The sequence below is a fragment of the Notolabrus celidotus genome, chromosome 20 (genome assembly GCF_009762535.1).
Source record: "Notolabrus celidotus isolate fNotCel1 chromosome 20, fNotCel1.pri, whole genome shotgun sequence".
NCBI classification, from domain to species: domain Eukaryota; kingdom Metazoa; phylum Chordata; class Actinopteri; order Labriformes; family Labridae; genus Notolabrus; species Notolabrus celidotus.
In genome coordinates, this window is record NC_048291.1 from 26,877,961 (window position 1) to 26,897,013 (window position 19,053).

The following is a 19,053-nucleotide window of genomic DNA, read 5'->3' on the forward strand; positions in this document are numbered from 1 at the left end:
TTGTTGACGGAAGCTGCGCACTAAATCTCCTCCTGACGTCATTTTCAGTTTCAGTTTTTAAGAACGTGATGACGACATCGACGTGCGACGGCAGACCGGAGAAGCTTGTATGAGTTCTTCACGGAGAGCCGGACGATGACTACAAGTTTGAAACAAGCTTTAAAACAGAACTTTGGCTTCGATAAGTTTCGCTCTAAAACTCAGGAGGATGTTGTTAAAACGGTCATCAGAGGTGAGTCACTGAACACTGTCTCTAACGTGCTGTAGGAGTTTACCTGAAGCTAAGCTAACTAGCTAACTTAAGCTGTCTCTCAGCAACAGTCCAACTGAACTCAAGAGAGGAGGTTAGTGTGAGTTCTCCCTCAGAGGTCAGTGTTCACAGGTGTTTAATGAGGTTAATAACACTGCTGCTGGTCCACGTGTTGTCCCCCTGCAGGTGGAAGGGATGTGTTTGTGTGTATGCCCACTGGAGCAGGGAAGTCTCTCTGCTACCAGCTGCCTGCAGTCCTGGCTCAGGGGATCACTCTGGTTATATCCCCGCTCATCGCTCTCATCCAGGTCAGTCTCTCCTTCAATGCACACACTCCAAAATCATGACACATTGCACTCTTACCCTTACTCTTACTAGGGTTGCAAAGGGGAGGAAACTCTCTGGTAAATTTCCATGTGAAGTTAAACTGGGGAATTTTGGAAATATTCCAAATTGGAAACTTTCCATGGGACTTAAATATGGTAGTCATATTTAGATCCACTTTTTGTTATACTGGTTAAAATGATCTTTATGTCCTGATGGCATCAATACATGATGTGTTCTTAAAAAAGAATGAAAAAAAGCTGCTATCTACAGCCGGAGTAAACCTGGGAAAACACCAACCAATCACTGCTTTTGGGGTCCAAAATTTTAAACCAATGAAATCCCGTCCTGCCGTTCTGCCCGCTTCCTGCGCGTACATTTCCCCGGCGTTCACTCCGAGTCCACGTCCCCTGCCTCTGCTTCCCCTGACTCTACTGACTGCCCCTCTCACTTGACCTCAGACCTCGTCCCCTCTGACCCGATGAGGTGCTTTGCTCAGGACTGAAGTCCAGATCAGAGTCTAAAAAGCTCTCACCACGGGGGCTCTGACAAGCACAAGAATTAATGACATTTAGTAAGTTCTACAGAAAATGTATATGTTGTAGCGTCTTCCCTCTAGCATCTCAAGCCAAGCCTCTGCAGGATTCTAGAAATCATGTGTGCATGTGATGGAGGATGCACAGTGCATGTAGGGGGGCGTGGTCTCAATAGCCCTGCAGTATGCATGTGATTGAGGAATAGCAGAGATATTCAACTGTCCTTGCATGAAATCTGTTTTTTTTAGTCAGGGTTATGCTAAAATATATTTTCCCCAACTATATTTAACTTCCTTATTAAGAGCCGACCTTCAATTTAGTAAATTCCTGGTTTATTCCCATGGAAAGTTTCCAACTTTGAAAACTCCTGGAATTCTGCAAACCTACTCTTTATAGTGTGTTGACCCCCTCTTGTGTTGCTCCTCAGGACCAAGTAGACCGCTTGAAGAGTCTGAACATCCCCGCCTGCTCCATCAACTCCAAACTACCTGCAGGAGAGCGCCGCCTCATCTTGGCGGACCTGGGGAGCAGCAGCCCCAAGCTGAAGCTCCTCTACATCACTCCAGAAATGGTGGCCTCTCCCTCCTTCCAGCCCTGCCTTACAGACCTGTGTTCCCGCGGCCTTCTGTCTTACCTGGCCGTGGACGAGGCTCACTGCGTCTCTCAGTGGGGACACGACTTCAGACCGGATTACCTTAAACTGGGAGAGCTGCGTGCCCGCATGCCGGGGGTTCCCTGTTTGGCCCTGACTGCCACAGCACCAAAGAATGTACAAGAGGACATTATGAAATCCCTGAGGCTGCAGTCACCGCAGTCTTTCCTCACACCTGTCTTCCGCAGTAACTTGCACTATGATGTGATCTTCAGGGAGATGCTGCCAAACCAGTACGCTCACCTCCATGCCTTCATTAAGAAGGCGCTGGGACTGGACAGCAGCGCTAACGGACAGGTAGGTGGACCTTAACCAAACCTCTATCATAAAGGCTGATCCTGATCAGAGGAGTGTAAGCTATGAAGAACCTGAGTTCTTGAACCTTGTGTGATCTGTCTGTGATCAGGGCTGTGGGATCGTGTACTGTCGGACCAGAGACGGCTGTGAAACTGTGGCCTACGAGCTCACCAAGCTGGGGGTCTTATCCAAACCGTATCATGCAGGTGAGACTGTTTACTCCTCTGTTGAGATTAAAGAGGATTACAGATTATTCAGTTATGTGCTCAGACGCTTGTCGTGTGCTTTTATTTTGTAGGACTGAAGGCAGGAGATCGCACAGAGGTGCAGAATGAGTGGATGGAAGGGAAGGTGCTGGTTATTGTAGCGACTATCAGCTTTGGTATGGGAGTGGACAAAGCCAACGTCAGGTGAGGAAATAGTTTTATTATAATGCTGCATAAACTACAGAATCAAACTCTGCAGGAGTTCATGTTGTCGTTGTTTTGCAGGTTTGTAGCTCATTGGAATCTGGCGAAGTCGCTCGCCAGCTACTACCAAGAGTCCGGGCGAGCTGGAAGAGACGGGCTGCCCTCCTCCTGTCGCACATACTACTCCGAGAAAGACAAGGGGCAGCTGAACTTCCTCATCCGGTCGGAGGTCGGACGCAAACAGGTGAGTGAAACAGAATCTGAGGAGCACCTGTAGATAAAGCTGAGCGTGTTACTTCCTGTGTGAACCTTTTTTAAACGTGTCCACAGGCGAAACGCGGCACACCGAAGGAGACGGACAAAACAGCCATCACAGACTTTGAAGCCATGGTGTCGTTCTGTGTGCAAGAATCGTAAGTGATATTTCCAGTGACTGTATATAAAGATGGATAACGTGTCTTTAGGGGCATTTCGACCAAGAGTTCCAGGGTCTTTTAGCCCCCAGAACTACTTTACCAGGAACTAAAAGGTTCCTGTGCCTCCATTGTTGTCTGCGTTTCGACCGCGGGCTGAAGTCCCGGGTAGATTGTGCAAATCAGGCCAGTGACGTATGGAGGGAAAACAAAGTAAATGCCATTCATCACAGATGGATTCACTGAATCAACACGTGAGAGGAGATAAGCGCGAGTAGCAAAGACGTTTCAACACGGCTTTAAAATCCTTTTGAACTCAAAAGGCCGTGGCAGAGATCGACCGGTGTTTTGGTTTAAACAGTGACCCTGTTAACTGGAGACTCTCAGCCGGATGCATTCCTCATAAACGTCTTTAGACCATCATTAAATATCTGATGAGGATATTTTGAAATCTTAATAAAAACTAAACTAGTTTGCATTCCCAGGAACTCCCTCTGTGTTTCAACAGCTGTGTAAACTCCACAAACACTGACACGTTCAGCCGAAGGTCCCCAGTTTACAGGGTCACTTTTAAAACCGGAACACCGGGAGGAGAGACGCAGTCACGGTGGGCTGAGAGAAGACTACTGTTACAAGCTGCTAAATCAAGAGAATCACAGTTTCTTCTTTTGAAAAGTACACACACATACAAAAAAGATAGAACAAATAAAAACTAATGAAAGAAAGAGAAATCAAGAGAATCACAGATGTGTGTGATGTTATTGTGGACGGAGGGCGGAATAAAAACACTGCGGGTAATCTACCAATCAGACACGTTCAGCATTGCAGGCCCTGCCCCCTGAAAGTCCCAGGACCCTTGAAAAGTACTACCCCTGAACTAAATATAGACCCTGGTTCCACCGGTCGAAACGCACGTAGTTCCAGGGTAAAGTCCCTAGATCTGGGGTAAAGTTCCTCTGGTCGAAAAAATGCCTTTTAACTCCTCCTGTTGAACAAAGGTGAAGCCAAAATACCTCCGAAATATGAGCTGACATGCCATGGTGACTTTTAAGACATGTGGAGAATTTCCCTCTCTGCTAGCTTGTCCTTCAGAAGCAGACGCTCTCACACTTAATGGCTCTTATTTTAATGTTTTGGCTTCACTTTTGATGAGCTTTCATGCTGTCCTTCTTTTTATACCGTCCAGAATGCAAGACACATTTTTAATGCACATAAAATCCAACGAAGGGGTCAAAGTTTCATTCTTTTATTACACTCTTTCACCCTTTGCACACAGTTATCAGGCAGTTTCATACACAAGGTGCAACTTCTTTAAAACATACATACATTGCTTCAAAACAACTTGAGAACAGTTCCATTTGTGCACAGCAGAGGGCAGACTTGAGCTCTCTGTAAGGCTTTGTTGTGATGTTTGATAAGGACATTATCTAACTCAGCATATTCTAAAGTAAGACAGAAACACACTCATAAACCAACACGGCTTCCTTTCCCCCTCCCCCCCCGTGCAACACTCTGTTTCTGTAAATATCTCCACACATAGTTTCTGCTCATACTTCAAGCTGACCCTCCCTCTGCCACAGGATGAAAGCATTGTTGTGATCCTGCAGAGATGCAAAGGTGCAAGGACTCCCCATAGGAATGCAGATCCTCCTGAAAACCCTGACATCTTTAGCGGCTGTGTTTGGCAGCGAGTCAGTACATCCTCCTTTGTGTGTTGCTCAAGGGTTGGGCTTCCCTGATCGCACTCAACACACCCTGACTGAGGCTCGATCTCTTGTTGAAATGTCTCACACTTTAAAAAACAGGACTCTGACACTCAGCAGGGGTGCAGGGCTGCATGACAAACAACCCTCAGAGGTTTGATCCTTTCGTCTTGGTCTTGCGACAGCAGCAGCAGCAGCAACCGCAGGTCACGCAGGTCAGCGCCACCATGAGCACAACCACCACTGCAGAGAAGATGAACAGATTTTAAACAATGCTTTCATTTAGAAACAGAAATAAGTAGAAGAGAGGAGAGACTCACAGATAAAGACTAAGAGGACGAAGAAAGCTCCCAGGTCTATCGGGCTGGCGTTGGGCAGATTCAGCAGCTTGACCCAGATTCTGTTCAGGAGGGTCAGCGTTTCCTCTTTGGCGTCCATCCTAGACGGGCAGAGGAGAGGTGGAGACTTTTTAATGATACTTAAAAGAAGGAGCACTTCATGTGTACAACACTTACGCAAAACCTGTCTGCACCGTCTGTCTCCTGCTTTCAGAATTAATCCAAACAGATGTCTCTTTTTTTTTTCTCTCCACCAATTAATCCAAGTGTTTCTGATTGGTTGCTTTAGCTTCCTCTCGGTGCGTCAGACTCATGTGAAAGTGTTGTTATTATACCTAAACCTGCATCCAACAGGTGACATGTGCATGCTGAGCTTGTGCAGCTCTAATGATGCTCTCACTGTGCAGGATAGTTTCAAATGTAGAGGTTAAGACAATACAGTGGATAAAGCAATGAGACAAAAGTCAATAAGTGAAAGCCAGATTAACGGCCTGTGACCTTTAACCCCTTTTTGCTTTGGCAGCGCCCACAGCCTCAATTTCAGAGTACTTCTGGTACTCTAAGTGGTGACTGTTTCGTCTGTGAAGCTTCATGTTTGCTCTCAACGAGGGATGTAAATTTAAAGTATTTTTATGTGATCGATCTTTGGAAATGTTAACGATCAATTATCAGGGTTCCCACATGTCCTGGAAAACCTGGGAAACCTGGGAAACAGTTGACCAGTTTTCCAGTCCTGGAAAACACCTGGGAAATGGGAGAAAAATTTAAATGTCCTGGAAAATCACGTATTGTCCTGGAAAATGATTCCAACATGACTAAACCATGATAAAGCCGGTATATTTTGAGTTTGAGCTGAGAAACATTTGTGGCCATTTTTGTCATTCAGTTCTCCTCTGATTATTATCATTTTTACTGAGCTAATTCTATATTTTATGAGAAAAGAGAAAGCTGAGATGAGAGTTGCCCATCATTGAAGTGCTATACATCTGAGGTTGCATTATTCTATAATCAATTTGCCATAATTTTTAAGCATGTAAGAGATGATTTCATAGATAGCCATAGACTGCATGTCTTTTAATGTAGACTTCCACTGAGAGGAACATATTAGACTATTTAGGAACTAAATTTAGACTGTCATACCAGCTTGATCATCACTGAAAATGTCCTGGAAAATGATCTCTGGAAAAGAGTGGGAACCCTGATGATCAATTCATCATTAAAAAAAACACGTAACATTTTCCATGTCAAAAACAATGCCAAATGCATTTTTCCTCCTTAATCAAATTTTCCTTCAGGACACAAAGTATATAACTGACAGTATTGAATATCTACAGATCGTATTGAGGTGTTCAAAATGTTAAACACACTGAATATCAACATGTGGAGCAGGTTTATAATCTCAGCGGACATACAGTCATAAAAGTGAAGGCTCAGACTTCAACAAGGGAACTGAACAGAAACAGATTCACACTCACAGAGTCCAGTTTTCTGTCTACTCGTTCTTATTGGGATAAAATAATCATGTGAACGCGGTCAGGTGTCAGCCGGGAGCGCACCCGGGTCAGATTCAGTCTGGCGGCGGAGAAAAAAAGCGCTCATGGAGACCTGTCACTCAGCTGCAGCCCCCAGCTGAGCGTCTCACCTTCAGTCAGCTGATTCTGAAACATGCTTTAAACTTCAAACACCTCCCTGAGAGCTGAACCAAATATGAGACCACATGATGTTTGATCCACGGGATGTAAAATCAGAAGCAAAAACACGTGTTCGAGTAAGTTCTTAACAATCAATGAATCCATACTCGATTGATTGTTGACATCCCTTCTCTCAATCAACAGCAACTACTGGTTGAAACCATGTCGTAGCTTTAGCAGCGTCTCCAGACCCCTTCCTGATTTGATTGGTCAGTGATGGATGCATGACATTGACCAGCGTGGCAGTTGCTGATCTACTAGATTTAAAACTGTGAGGGCTGTGAGCACACAGGATCTTATGAAGTGTTTTCAGTCATACATGGAGAGCAGTTGAGAGACAAGCAGAAGTTTAAAAACAAGAGGTAATAATAATAAGTGTCTTAAGATTGCTGGTCTGAGTGAGATCAGGATGTGACTCCTGCTGTTGCTGCTCGTGTTGACTCAAGCTCTGAACTTTCATCCTAATCCTCGGACATGACTCAGTTCTTTATCACTTCTCTGGTCTGTGGTTTTAAAGAGACAGCAGGATGTTTACGGAGGGACGGCAGAGTCACCTCGCAGTGGAACACCAGGTGTGTGACGTGTGTGTGATCACACAGTGAGAGTGTTTGTGCTGCAGGTTAACCCTCTGTGCCCCTTTTTTAAAGAGACAATCCAGCGCTGTAACTCAAAGGTATTTTTATTGGGTGGAGTTCAAGTGTCAAGTTGATGTATGACTAAGAGCTGACGGTGTTATTGTGCTCTGCTGTAAAATATGACACTGGGTGTGACAGAGTGCTGGATTCAGCAGCGACAGTTTGTTTTATTGTGAAAGGGAAAACAAAACATTATAAATAAGATAACAATGACAGGAAGCTGCTTTTTGTTTTGCAATATTTAAAGATTAGACTGTAAACAGAATACAGTCTCAGTTTCAGCTGAGAGGTATTTTTTGGGAGGGGGGGGGGGTTCCTTTCATTGATAGGACAGCTGAAGAGAGACAGGAAATGTGGGGAGCAGAGAGCGGGGACGACATGCAGCAAATGGTCGAGGCCGGGAGTCGAGCACACGACCACTGCAACAAGGACTTTAACCTCTGTATATAGGGTGCACACTTAGACCGCTAGGCCGACCTCCTTCCACCACAGATCAATCCATGTATAGAAAAGGGTAAGAAAAAACAAACCCTGAGGTATCCCACCAGGCTCAAGAACCACCTCCAACCTCGAAGTAGACCAATGGTGTCCCAGAGCGATGCTTGTGTACGTTAGCCTGCAAGAAGGACTGACAGCTGGTGTTGCTAGCTCTGCTATTGGTTGCCTGATCAGCAAAACCTTTAACTCGCAGACTCTGTGATCCTGTGTGGAGCTATGTTAAATATATGGTGCTCAATTTTGACTGGATATTTAATTTCTGAGTAAATCACAAACAAAACAGTCTCTTGGGAACATCCCTTCTTTCGCCCCTAAAATCATTTGCAACATATTGTTGATGCCACACTGAAAACATTTGCTTTAATCTCTTTGACGGTCCTCTTGACACCTTTCAGTTAAATGTTCCCCTTGATAAAGTCACCATTGAGTCTCATCAGCAGCTCCATCAACAAGGGATGTTAACAATTAATCAAGTATCAAGTAATTGATTGTTAAGAATTTAATCAAACACATGTTTTTGTTTGGATTTTCTATCACGTGGATCAAACATCATGTGGTCTTATATTTGGTTCAGCTATCAGGGAGGTGTTTGAAGTTTAAAGCATGTTTCAGAATCAGCTGACTAAAGGTGTTAAAGGTGACATATCATGCAAAATTGACTTTTTAATGGTTCTCTACCTGAAATATGTGTCCCTGTCTACAAACCCCCCGAGAATGAAAAAAATCCATTCTGCCCCTGTTCTGATTTCTCCACCTTTCTGTAAATGTGTGTGAAACCAGCCGTTTCAGACTTCCGTGTTTTTGTTACGTAACAACAATATCTGGTCTGTCACGGAGTCAGAGCTCGGAGCTTGTTCAGCCCATAGACTGTATAAAATAATACTGAATCCCTCCTCCGTTTTTCATTACCTGCACAAATGTGTGCTAACAAGGAGCTTAGGAGGGAGGCATGCTAGTTGTAGGCTGTCTTAATAAACACAAAGGTCGGTTTTACTCCCCACGTCTGCAGATTTGAAGATCTAGTGGATGATTTTTATTTATCATGGAAAAGTGCTAGCGCTAGTTAGCATAGCTACATAGCTACATGTCGTAGCTGTAGCTGTAGCTGTGTACCAAGACACACGTCGACATACTGACAAATAAAACAACAAGAAACACAAAATCTGTGACCAATCCTTCAGAAAGGTCCTGCTGCCTTTCTGGTAGAGGTCGGTTTTACTCCCCACGTCTGCAGATTTGAAGATCTAGTGGATGATTTTTATTTGTGATGGATAAGTGCTAGCGCTAGTTAGCATAGCTACATAGCTACATGTTCGTAGCTGTGTACCAAGACACACGTCTACATACTGATAAATAAAACAACAAGAAACACTAAATCTGTGACCAATGGTTCAGAAAGGTCCTGCTGCAGGCGCCTCTCCGTCAGGATCAGATTCTGGATCAGATTCAGAGGGTTGAAGTAACGTGATCTCTGAGCAGCCGTGTATATTCAGCCAACATGTAAACATTAGATCAACGTGCTGGACAGCCGAGGCACATCCACTTCCTGAGGGGGCGTGGTCAGAGAGAAAACAGAGTGTTCTGAGGAGGACTGAAGAAGAGAGTTTTTCAGGCAGACCAGAATCTGATTTCAAAGTGTTTTTTTGCGCATAAACTTTAAAGACATGTTTTGGGGACCTCTTAGACCAATATATATTGATGAAAAAAGCGTGATATGTCACCTTTATTCAAAAGCGGAGATACTCAGGTCTCTGCCACCGGACTGAATATGACCCGGTTGCACTCCCGACCGGTCATAATCAGTCCGGCAGCAGAGAGAAATAGCGCTCGTGGAGACCTGTCACTCAGCCGCAGCCCCCAGCTGAGCGTCTCCGCTGTGTGCAACACCTTCAGTCAGCTGATTCTGAAACATGCTTTAAACTTCAAACCCCTCCCTGATAGCTGAACCAAATATGAGACCACATGATGTTTCTTCGAGTAAGTTCTTTACAATCAATTAATCGATACTTGATTGATTGATTGTTGACATCCCTACCGCACACACACGCTTATTTTTCACAATAAGAACGAGTCAGCAGGAAACTGGCTTCTATGATTCTGCTCCACATGTTGATATTCAGCGTGTTGAAAAAACACCTCATATAATAATAATAATAAAATACAAAGTGCTTCACATGGGCAGCAAAATAAACCAGGGAGTTCATAAAAACACACAAGTCAAGATAAAGAAATAAAACATATCAATGGTCAAAATGCAAAACCTCCTATCTGCATATTTTTCTGATTTGCGGATTTCCCTTTAAGTGATGAGAACAAGGAAGGCTGCATATTTTCAGTCCGTCTCCAAGGTAATCCCGCCCTTCGTTGTGACAGAAAAGTCACTTGACCAAAACCTCCAATCACTTTTGCTGGGAATATTTTGAAGCACAACACCTCCTATCTGCACACGTAACATTTTCAGATAGGAGGTTTTGCACTTTGGCCATCGATTAAAAGACAGAAAATTCCCCTAAAATAACTCTAAAGGAATACAATTATTTTAGGATATATTTCTTAAGACTGTTAAAATAAAATTAATTAAACAAAATAAAATAAAATTCAGATAAAATCAGGAACAGCTCTATGATAAAAGTGTGTTTGTAGAAGAGATTTAAAAGAGCTCACTGACTCAGCTGATCCGCTCTACTTTATTCATCTGCTTTATTTTTATTTATTATTATTATTTTTCTGTAAATTCACTTTGAGTACCAAGAAAAGTGCTATACAAAACCTATCAATAATTATTATTATTAATACCATCAGATATGTTCATTGTGTTGCTCAGGAAAATTTGATTCAGGGGTAAAAACAAATCTGGCATTGTTTTCTTATGATTAATCAATAATTAATCGTTAACATTTCTAAAGATCAATCACAGAGAATACTTAAAATTTACATCCCTGCTATCAACACTTAAAACTGATGCACCTCCTGCTCTCATCTCTCTATAGTCGACTCTTTTCTGTGCTCTAAAGCAGAAACTAATGTGAGTGCATGCTTTCAAAATATGCAGACCCTGATTCCAAAGCAGAAAGTGTCACAGTTAGATAAATGAAGATAATCAGTCACCTTTGTCAGATTCCTGCTTAAGCTTACTTTGATCACTAGACGATGAGTTAATCAAGAGAAGTCAGGAGACAGAGTTAACCCACATCTATCTTAAAGTAGAGCAGGCTAGTTTGACCTCCTGAGGTGTTTGCACCTACAAGTCCTCATATTAGAACGCATTCTTCACATACTTCTTCAACCACACAGACACACACACTCCATGATATTCACCTACCTGTGAGAGTTTGTTGTTCTCGCACGCAGAGCCCGGCACAGACTGAGCCGGAGTAAGCAGACCAGTTGTTGTTGGTTAGGAGGAGGAGGAGGAGGAGGAGGAGGAGGAGAAGGCAGGTAACTCCTGAGCTGTCAGGCTCTGTGAGTGAGTCTCTGTGCTTTTGTTAGTTTGTTTTGGAAACCTGCAGCGTGTCTTCCAGATTAGCAGTCAGGCTGAGATTAGTGTTAGGAGGTACTGATGTTGTTCTGTGAGATGACAGGAAGAATTAAATCCCTCTCCCTGCTCTTCTGTTTGCTCCCTGTGTGTCACTTGCTCTCTGGTTTGTTGCTCCTCTCGTTCCTGTTCTTTGGTTTGATGTTTCTCACACACACACACACACACACACACACACACACACAAACACACACACTCTGTAGTTTTCTGCTGAGTGCTCCACTTCAGTGTGCCTGTTTTCTCTCTCTGACACTCCTCTGTGGGAGTGACTCTGTCCCCACCCCACCTCCTCTGGTCTCAATGCTCCTCTGTCTTTCATGTCAGGCAGAGTTTGTGTTTCCACTGAGGTAGTTGAGGTGGCACATTGAGTGGGTGGAGTCCCAAAGAGGCTCAGTGAGTGTTTGTTTGAGGAACAGCTGCCACCCTTAAAGCTGGATCACATACAGAAGTGTGAGCACCGTCTGAAGCTGGGGTTTTGATAAGAAATTAAAAGTTTCACTGCGTCCAAAAACCTTCAAATGTTTGGAAACTAAGTCTAACTTCTCCTCAAAAACACCACTCTCTGTTTTGTTACACATATTTCTGTATTTCACATGAGAGAGGAGCTTTGTTTGACTCATTTCATAACAGAAACATTGATCATATGAGCGTCAGATGGTTACACAATCGATCAATGATGCACTGGATGTTCTGTTTATGATGGAGAGACGAGACGAGAGCATCATCAGGCTAATGTGAGCTTCTAAAGTGACGATCGGTTCCTTTCATTGTCTCCTATCTGTCCACTAGTTGCCGCCATGCCACCATCTCCAAGTTCTTCGGTGACAAAGTGCCAAACTGTGCCGGCGCCTGCGACTTCTGCAAGAACCCCAAAATGGTCAGAGCTCAGCTGGAGCGAGCGACCGCACTCAGCACCAAAATGGCAGCAGCGAGCAAAGAGCCCAAAGGACCGTTTGGTTACCAGCAGGGTCTGTACGCCGGAGGAAGGAAGGGCTACGGCTTTGAAAGGCAGGACTGTTTGATTTTGACCTGAAACGTTGAACAGAGTTGAACCCGCAGACTGACTCAGGTGTGGCACTTTGCAGGCACGATGAAGCTGATGGAAGCGGCAGCGATGACGACGGCTCGAAGAGGAAGAAGAATTTTTCTGATCTCTATAAGAAGCAGATGAACATCAGGAAGGTGAATCTGAACCATCAACAAACAAACTCAGTCTTATAACTACAAAAACAACTCAGAAAGGTGTTGGTGTTGAAACTCCGTACAGCTGTTGGCCAGATGTTGGCAGCTGGAAGGCTGAGGCCCCCTGAAAGAGGGGATTGTGGTAAAGTGGTCCCACATGTTGGATGGAGCTGACGCAAGTCTGAAGTAAAACTGCTCCTCAGCAGATCCTAGTGGTGGTGGTGGTCTTCACACCAGCATCATAAAAACAGGGATTCCATGATAATGAACGAGTGGAATGAAACTGAGAGACAGACAGCAATCAAGACGTTCAGATGTGTTCTACCAACATTCATTAAACCTCCAATTAAATCTCCAGTTTATCCAGAGGGTTGAATTACACTCTTTGTTGGTGATGAGAATCCCATGTTGGCTAGTGGATGACCTCAGCCAGCTCCAATACTGATACTGGTATCGGTACTAATATCAGTATCAGATCAATACCCATACCACTCTTGATACCAATATACAGTTGTGCTCATCAGTTAACATACCCTGGCAGAATGTATGTTTTCTTGGGTAGTTTCTGTTGTCATTATGATATAAGAAGAGTAAACACAGTTGTTTGATACATTTTTGTGCTTCAACCACTAACCATGAGTGAATAAAAACTTTTCTCTTATCATTCATATTCTCTGAAAAATGGCCAAAAAAATCACAAATTCTGCCAGGGTATATAAACTCATGAGCACAACTGTAAGTATCCGTTCAAATATACCAGTATCAATCCCAATATTGGTATCGGGCCACTAATTTTACTAGTATTGGTACTGATATTAGTATCAGTTCCCAAATATATAATAGTGTTGATACTGATATCAGTATCAGTTCCTCCACTCATACCAGTATTGGTACTACTATCTGTATCCTTTCAAATAGCCATACTAGTATCAGTATCTGTTGAAATACACACACCAGTATCAGATCAATACCCATTCCACTATTGGTACCAATATCAGCATCCTTTCAAATACCCATACCAGTATCAATCCCAATATTGGTATCTGGTGCACTAATTTTACTAGTATTGGTACTGATATCAGTATCTGTTCCTCCACTAATACCAGTATTGTTACTGTTGGTAACAGTTCAAATACCCATACCAGTATTGGTATTCTAGTAGTATCTGTTCAAATAGCCATACCAGTATCTGTAATATCAGTCAGTTCAAATACCCAAACTGGTATTGGTACTAATATCAGTATCAGTTCAAATAGCCTTACCAGTATTTGTACCAATATCAGTGTCCATTCAAATTCCCATACCAGTATCAATCCCAATATTGGTATCTGGTGCAATAATTTTACTAGTATTGGTACTGATATCAGTATCTGTTCCTCCACTAATACCAGTATTGTTACTGTTGGTAACAGTTCAAATACCCATACCAGTATTGGTATTCCTGTAGTATCTGTTCAAATAGCCATACCAGTATTGGTATTCCTGTAGTATCTGTTCAAATAGCCATAACAGCTTCAGCACTAATATCAGTATCAATACCCATACCAGTATCTGTAATAATATCAGTCCGTTCAAATAGCCTTACCAATATTGGTATCAGTATTAGTATCGGTCTAAATACCCACACCAGTATCGGTACTTCTATCAGTATCAGTTCAAAAACATAGTTTTAAACTATAGTGAAAAATCAATCAAAATCTTGAAAAAAAACAAAACCAAATACCGTAGTTTTAATACAAAGACCATGTCACCAAATCAGATTAAAAGCTCTCCTTGTTACTGCTCATGTGATAATGAGCTTCTCTCTCTGTGTCCTCAGGGATCTGACGGTCAGAGGGAGGACTTTATTCCTCCAGGTGAGATTAATACATGAACAGAATCATTTTGAATAGATATCAGACTGCTCTGTACCGACGTGTTACCTCTCTCTTTCTCTCTGTGTAGATAATGACTGTCAGCTCAAAGAGGCCAGCAGCCAGAGGATCCCCAGACTCACTGTGAAGGTAGAACACCGTTAACACATTCCTACACAAAACAGATCTCATAGAGAAATGAACTGGAATATTATTCATGCATAGATATTAAAGATATTTAATCCTCCCTCATGTCAGTCTGTTAATCATAGTTTATCATACGAGGCCAACTCTATGAGGGACTGTTTTAATCATCTCTGCTTCACCTGCAGCTTCTTCATACCTCTCACATCCTTATATGGTAACCATATATCTTTCTGTCAGGCGAGGGAGCACTGCCTGTCCCTCCTGCAGGAGGCGCTTTACGGCCACCAGAGGGCAGAAGACCCATTCAAGTAACTGCAGACCCTTCCTCCAAACATCAGCTCACCATCTGTAGTAATGTCGCTCCATATGTTGTCTCTAACGTCTCCTCCATCTCTCAGCTCTGACCCTCTCTCTCTGGCCGTGGATATCGAGCATGAAGTTTTCAGGAGCAGCAAGTCATCCAACTTGTACAAAGCTGCCGTTCTAAAGAGGGTAACCACAGACCGCATCATGGGCAGGGTATGGGAATGTTTGGGGGACATGTTCCTGATTTAAGGTCTTGTTTTGAAGGTGTCAGAGATGAAGAAGACGACGCCCGCTGCAGCTAAAGAGGAACGAGGAGACGGGGACTGCAAAGAAACTGAGTCTGAACTCAAAGAGGAACCAACCTGCTCCTCCTCTTCCTCCTTTGCTGAGGATCTGCAGGGGTTCAAACCTGCATCAGAGATCTATTCAGTAAGATAAACACTCTTTCTTCACATCATTTATACGTGAGTGTTGCAGATATTTGTCGCTGTAAACATGAACTCTGAACTCCCGTGTTCTTTGATTCTCTCAGATGAAGCGTAAGAGGGTGGGAGCAGGCCTGAGGGGCTCCTCCACCGTCTTCCAATCCGCCAGGGACCTTATGAAGTCCTCCACGTTGGAGAGCGAATCCAACAAGGGGACAGAGAACGGTGGATTCCTCAGCTCAGGAGACTCAAAAACACACACGTCATCGGATGTGACATCATCCATCAGAGCGCGAGCAAGCGCCGTCGCCGCCTCGCTGAACAGCCCGACAAAGACGAGCCGAGCTAGCAAGAAGCAGCAGAAACTAGCAGAGGCAGCGAAGAGTACCAGGAACATTTCTCAGTTCTTTACAAAGAAACAAACAACAGAAGAAAAGCAAGATGAAGAGACGCGGGATGGATTTGATCTCACGTTAGCTGATGCTGAAGCTGTTGCTGATGCTGAAGCTGAAGCTGTTGCTGAAGCTGAAGCTGAAGCTGAAGCTGCGTTTGCTCAAGAAGACAGCTGGGAGAAGTGGGAGCTCAGTCCTGAGGATCCAGACATTTATGAGGTGACACAAGAAGAAAGTAAGGAAGATGTAATTGTGATACCAGATGAAGAGGAAGAGATGGAGGAGGTGGAGAAGGAAGAAGAGGTGGAGGAGAAGGAGGAGGAGAAGGAAGAGGAGAAGGAGGAGGAGGTGAAGGAGGTGGAAACTGAAAAGGAAGAAATGCTGGAGCAGGATCCAGAGCAGGAGCAGGTTCAAGAGGAATGTAAAGAGTCCAGTATCGGGTAAAAACCTCAAAGAAGAGTTTCATGATGATGATGGAGAATCTTCTTCTCTTACACTAACTTTATTTTCTCTTCACAGACTAAATGAACCAGAAGAAAAAGCTAAATCACCTTTAATAACGGAGGTAAGTGTCTGAATCTGTGCTCTCTTAAAGGTACAGTACTGTTTTTTGTCGTGTGGTTCTGTGAGATACTTTGTACAAGTTGGTGTAGCAGAAAAAGTCAGCGCAGGACTTTCTATAAGTGGCTTAAGTACATGTTTGTCATGGCCCCCTTAGCTTAGCTTCCATGTTTGGCTGCCTTTTGTCTAGGTTACATCATGTTCTAATTAAATAAGAAACATGCTTTTATTTTGAAAGGACAGAAAAGGTATTTCCGGTTGATGGTAAAGTTACTGAAGTAAAAAAGCAGCTTAAAGCTGGGGTTGGTTGTCAGATTTAGACACACTTTAGACTTTAGACTCCGTTAGACGGAGTCCTGAGGAAATGCTACATTCAAATTCATGCTAGTTTTCCGTGGCTACCAACCCTAGCTTTAAATAACAAATATGCTTTTATTTTGAAAGGATGAAAAAGGTGCTTCCGGTTGATTGCAAAGTTACTGAAGTAAATGAAAACGGATTAAAGATCGATCAACGGTTAAAGAAAGTGAAACGTAGGAGGTGTAGAAGCACCACGAAAGAGGCGTTAAGCTCTTACGTTGTTGTAATGTCTGTTAGCGATGGTGCGCAACGATCACATACAGATCAAAAGCATAGACTGTAAATAAAAATGGACAGCGTTGCTCCGCCTCTTCCCGTTGTACGGTTCTGAAGCCAAAAAATCCCTCTCCTGGGCGCCGCCATTGTGCAGCCAGAGCCTGTGAAGCCATGGTAACAAGCTCCGCCCTACAGCGTAACGTCACAAGACGCTGTGTGCCCTTTGAAGTTTCCCTCCACGGCGGCTGTGAATCAAAGGAAACAGGAAGTAAAACCCAGTTTTTTAACTCTAATAACCAACGAAAAAGAAACTTTTCAGAAAAAAGAGGCCTTGGACACAAAACAGTCAAATACTAACTACATATCACCACAGCATACGGATGTGAGAAACATTCGTATGACGTGTATTTATTTTTTAAAGTTTGACTGCTCCACCATCCAAATGAATGGGGGAGACGGATTTTTTGACCTATTCTGCAGCCAGCCACCAGGGGGCAGTCACACTGTTGAAAGCTTCACCACCAGCCACCGGAACCTCTCCCTTGATCAAAACAAGCTAATGCTAACACGGTCTGCAAATACACCGTTCACCTTCTCCCCTCGTGTCTGTTCACCTCCGTTCAGCTGCAGACATAAGAGATGTTATTCCATCAAACGCAGAGCGCCCCCTGCTGTTCAGAAGCAAGTACTGCTCGTCTATTCGAGTCATCTCTCATGTGGACAGATTTTCAACCGTCTCATTAATCTAAACTTTCTAGATCTACTTCCTGCCGAGTCTCTTACATCACTTGTTTCTGTCTTTGCAGCCGTCAGACGATAAGAAACCAAACACTGAGCGCTCTCCTCCAGCGAAGCGCCGACGTCCCGCAGACGGACGCAGCAAAAGAGTCACGTTCAACCCCGATGTCCAGGAGCGAGCGCTGCTCCCCGTCAACGATCCGCCTGCAGCCGCATCGCTAAAGGAAGCAGCTGACATCGTGGTCCGGTACCTGGACCCCTTTTACACTCAGGGAAAATTTGCCAATAAGGTAAGAAGAGGAGAAATGACTTCATGTTTCACAGTGAAGAGAAGTTAAATGTGTCCTCTGCTGTTTCAGGAGCTGTTCAAAGCCTTCGCCCGGTACTTATCCCACCTCCTCACAGAGGGCAGAAGTCCAGGGAAAGGACAAGGTGAGCCAGCCATGACTTTAAAAAAACAACAACCCTTCACTTGTATGATTCTCTCCTCTCATACGTGTCTCTGTGTCTGCAGTCAAAGCAGAAGCCAAAAGTCTCATCAAGTCGTTCTTCAACAAAGTGAAGCGCTGTGAGAGCGAGGCCGACTGGAAGCATCTCAAGAGGCCGCACGGCGTCAGAACCATCGAGAACACAGAGTGATGGGAGAGGAATCAAACCCTTCCTCTTTGTGCCTGAGCTTCCCTTCCCCTGTGATCACCGGCTTCAACACAGAAGTCTGATCTGCTGCTAGAGTTCTGCTTTCCCCACGTCAGTAATTAAGCAATACCATGTGAGCTGTTTACAGCCAGGTCTCTTTTTCTTTACACGTTTCTTTATGTTCTGCTCGGTTACTGACATTTGTGCACAGGCGGTAATTCGTCCGTGCCGTATTGAGCTGTGTTAGATCTGCATTCGTCATTATTCAAGTCAGTTTGCACTTAACACCTGAATGAGAATCTGTTTAAAGTGTCAAAACAAACTCATCTCTCTTCTTAAAGCCAGACATGAAGAAACGAGCACTTTCCTGATAAAGCTGCATTCACATTTTCATCCTCTGGGGACCACGTACGTCTAAATTAGATGTCTATGAAGACAAAGTTATGAAATAATATCTCAGTTATGGACCGACTACTGTAGCACCATTAAATCTGTATGAGTGCAGATAGTTTATCTTCCAGTTAAAGGAGAGGAAACACAAACAAACAGGAAGAACACTTTCATATCTGACATGAGTGTGACGCTGTGAGAGCTTCATGCTGTAGGAACGTTACTGCTGCTAAGTGAATCGTATGATCGACACAGGACGGGTTTAAACCGTCCTCTTTCTTTCTTTCTTTCTTTCTTTGTTTTTTAATTTGAGTAAACTGTTTGTCTGAAATTCAAACAACATGGTTTCTAATGAGGGGAATACTTCCTGGTGCCTGTCGGGGGCTGTGAGAGGCTTCTGTCTCCACAGTCAGGACATAAAAGATGGAGATGTGTGTGTGTGTGAGTGTGTGTAAGTAAGTCAGTGTGTAAGTGTGTGTGTGTGCAGCCACAGTCTCCTCTCTTTGCCTCTTCATGTTTACAATAAAGTCTATGAGCAGACTAACCTCCCTGTGAGACCCTCTCT

At 43.7% G+C, this 19,053-nt stretch overlaps 1 protein-coding gene and 1 long non-coding RNA gene across 2 annotated transcripts; one reads left to right on the forward strand and one right to left on the reverse strand.

Moving 5' to 3' along the window:
- Nucleotides 1-52: 52 nt before the first annotated feature.
- On the forward strand, nucleotides 53-19,043 carry recql5 (RecQ helicase-like 5). The gene is made up of 19 exons (XM_034710740.1): nucleotides 53-232; nucleotides 437-558; nucleotides 1,538-2,059; nucleotides 2,169-2,265; nucleotides 2,358-2,469; nucleotides 2,551-2,713; nucleotides 2,800-2,882; nucleotides 12,072-12,290; nucleotides 12,368-12,464; nucleotides 14,284-14,320; nucleotides 14,409-14,467; nucleotides 14,702-14,772; nucleotides 14,863-14,956; nucleotides 15,035-15,199; nucleotides 15,303-16,027; nucleotides 16,107-16,152; nucleotides 17,531-17,752; nucleotides 17,822-17,894; nucleotides 17,977-19,043. The coding sequence occupies exons 1-19, from the start codon at nucleotides 136-138 to the stop codon at nucleotides 18,099-18,101; spliced, it is 3,129 nt and encodes a 1,042-aa protein (XP_034566631.1). The 5' UTR covers nucleotides 53-135; the 3' UTR covers nucleotides 18,102-19,043.
- LOC117831857 lies at nucleotides 4,113-11,682 on the reverse strand. The gene is made up of 3 exons (XR_004635095.1): nucleotides 11,070-11,682; nucleotides 4,906-5,024; nucleotides 4,113-4,828 (listed from the first exon to the last, which is right to left on the reverse strand). It is a non-coding gene; the product is annotated as an uncharacterized LOC117831857 (long non-coding RNA).
- Nucleotides 19,044-19,053: the final 10 nt, after the last annotated feature.

What these genes read in the sequence shown, in the direction of transcription:
- recql5 (XM_034710740.1), top strand. Translation starts at nt 136, where the DNA reads ATGACTACAAGTTTGAAACAAGCTTTAAAACAGAACTTTGGCTTCGAT. An exon ending in ATCCAAACCGTATCATGCAG is followed by an intron (nt 2,266 to 2,357) that starts GTGAGACTGTTT and finishes TTTATTTTGTAG; the next exon opens with GACTGAAGGCAGGAGATCGC. An exon ending in AAGCTGCCGTTCTAAAGAGG is followed by an intron (nt 14,957 to 15,034) that starts GTAACCACAGAC and finishes CTTGTTTTGAAG; the next exon opens with GTGTCAGAGATGAAGAAGAC.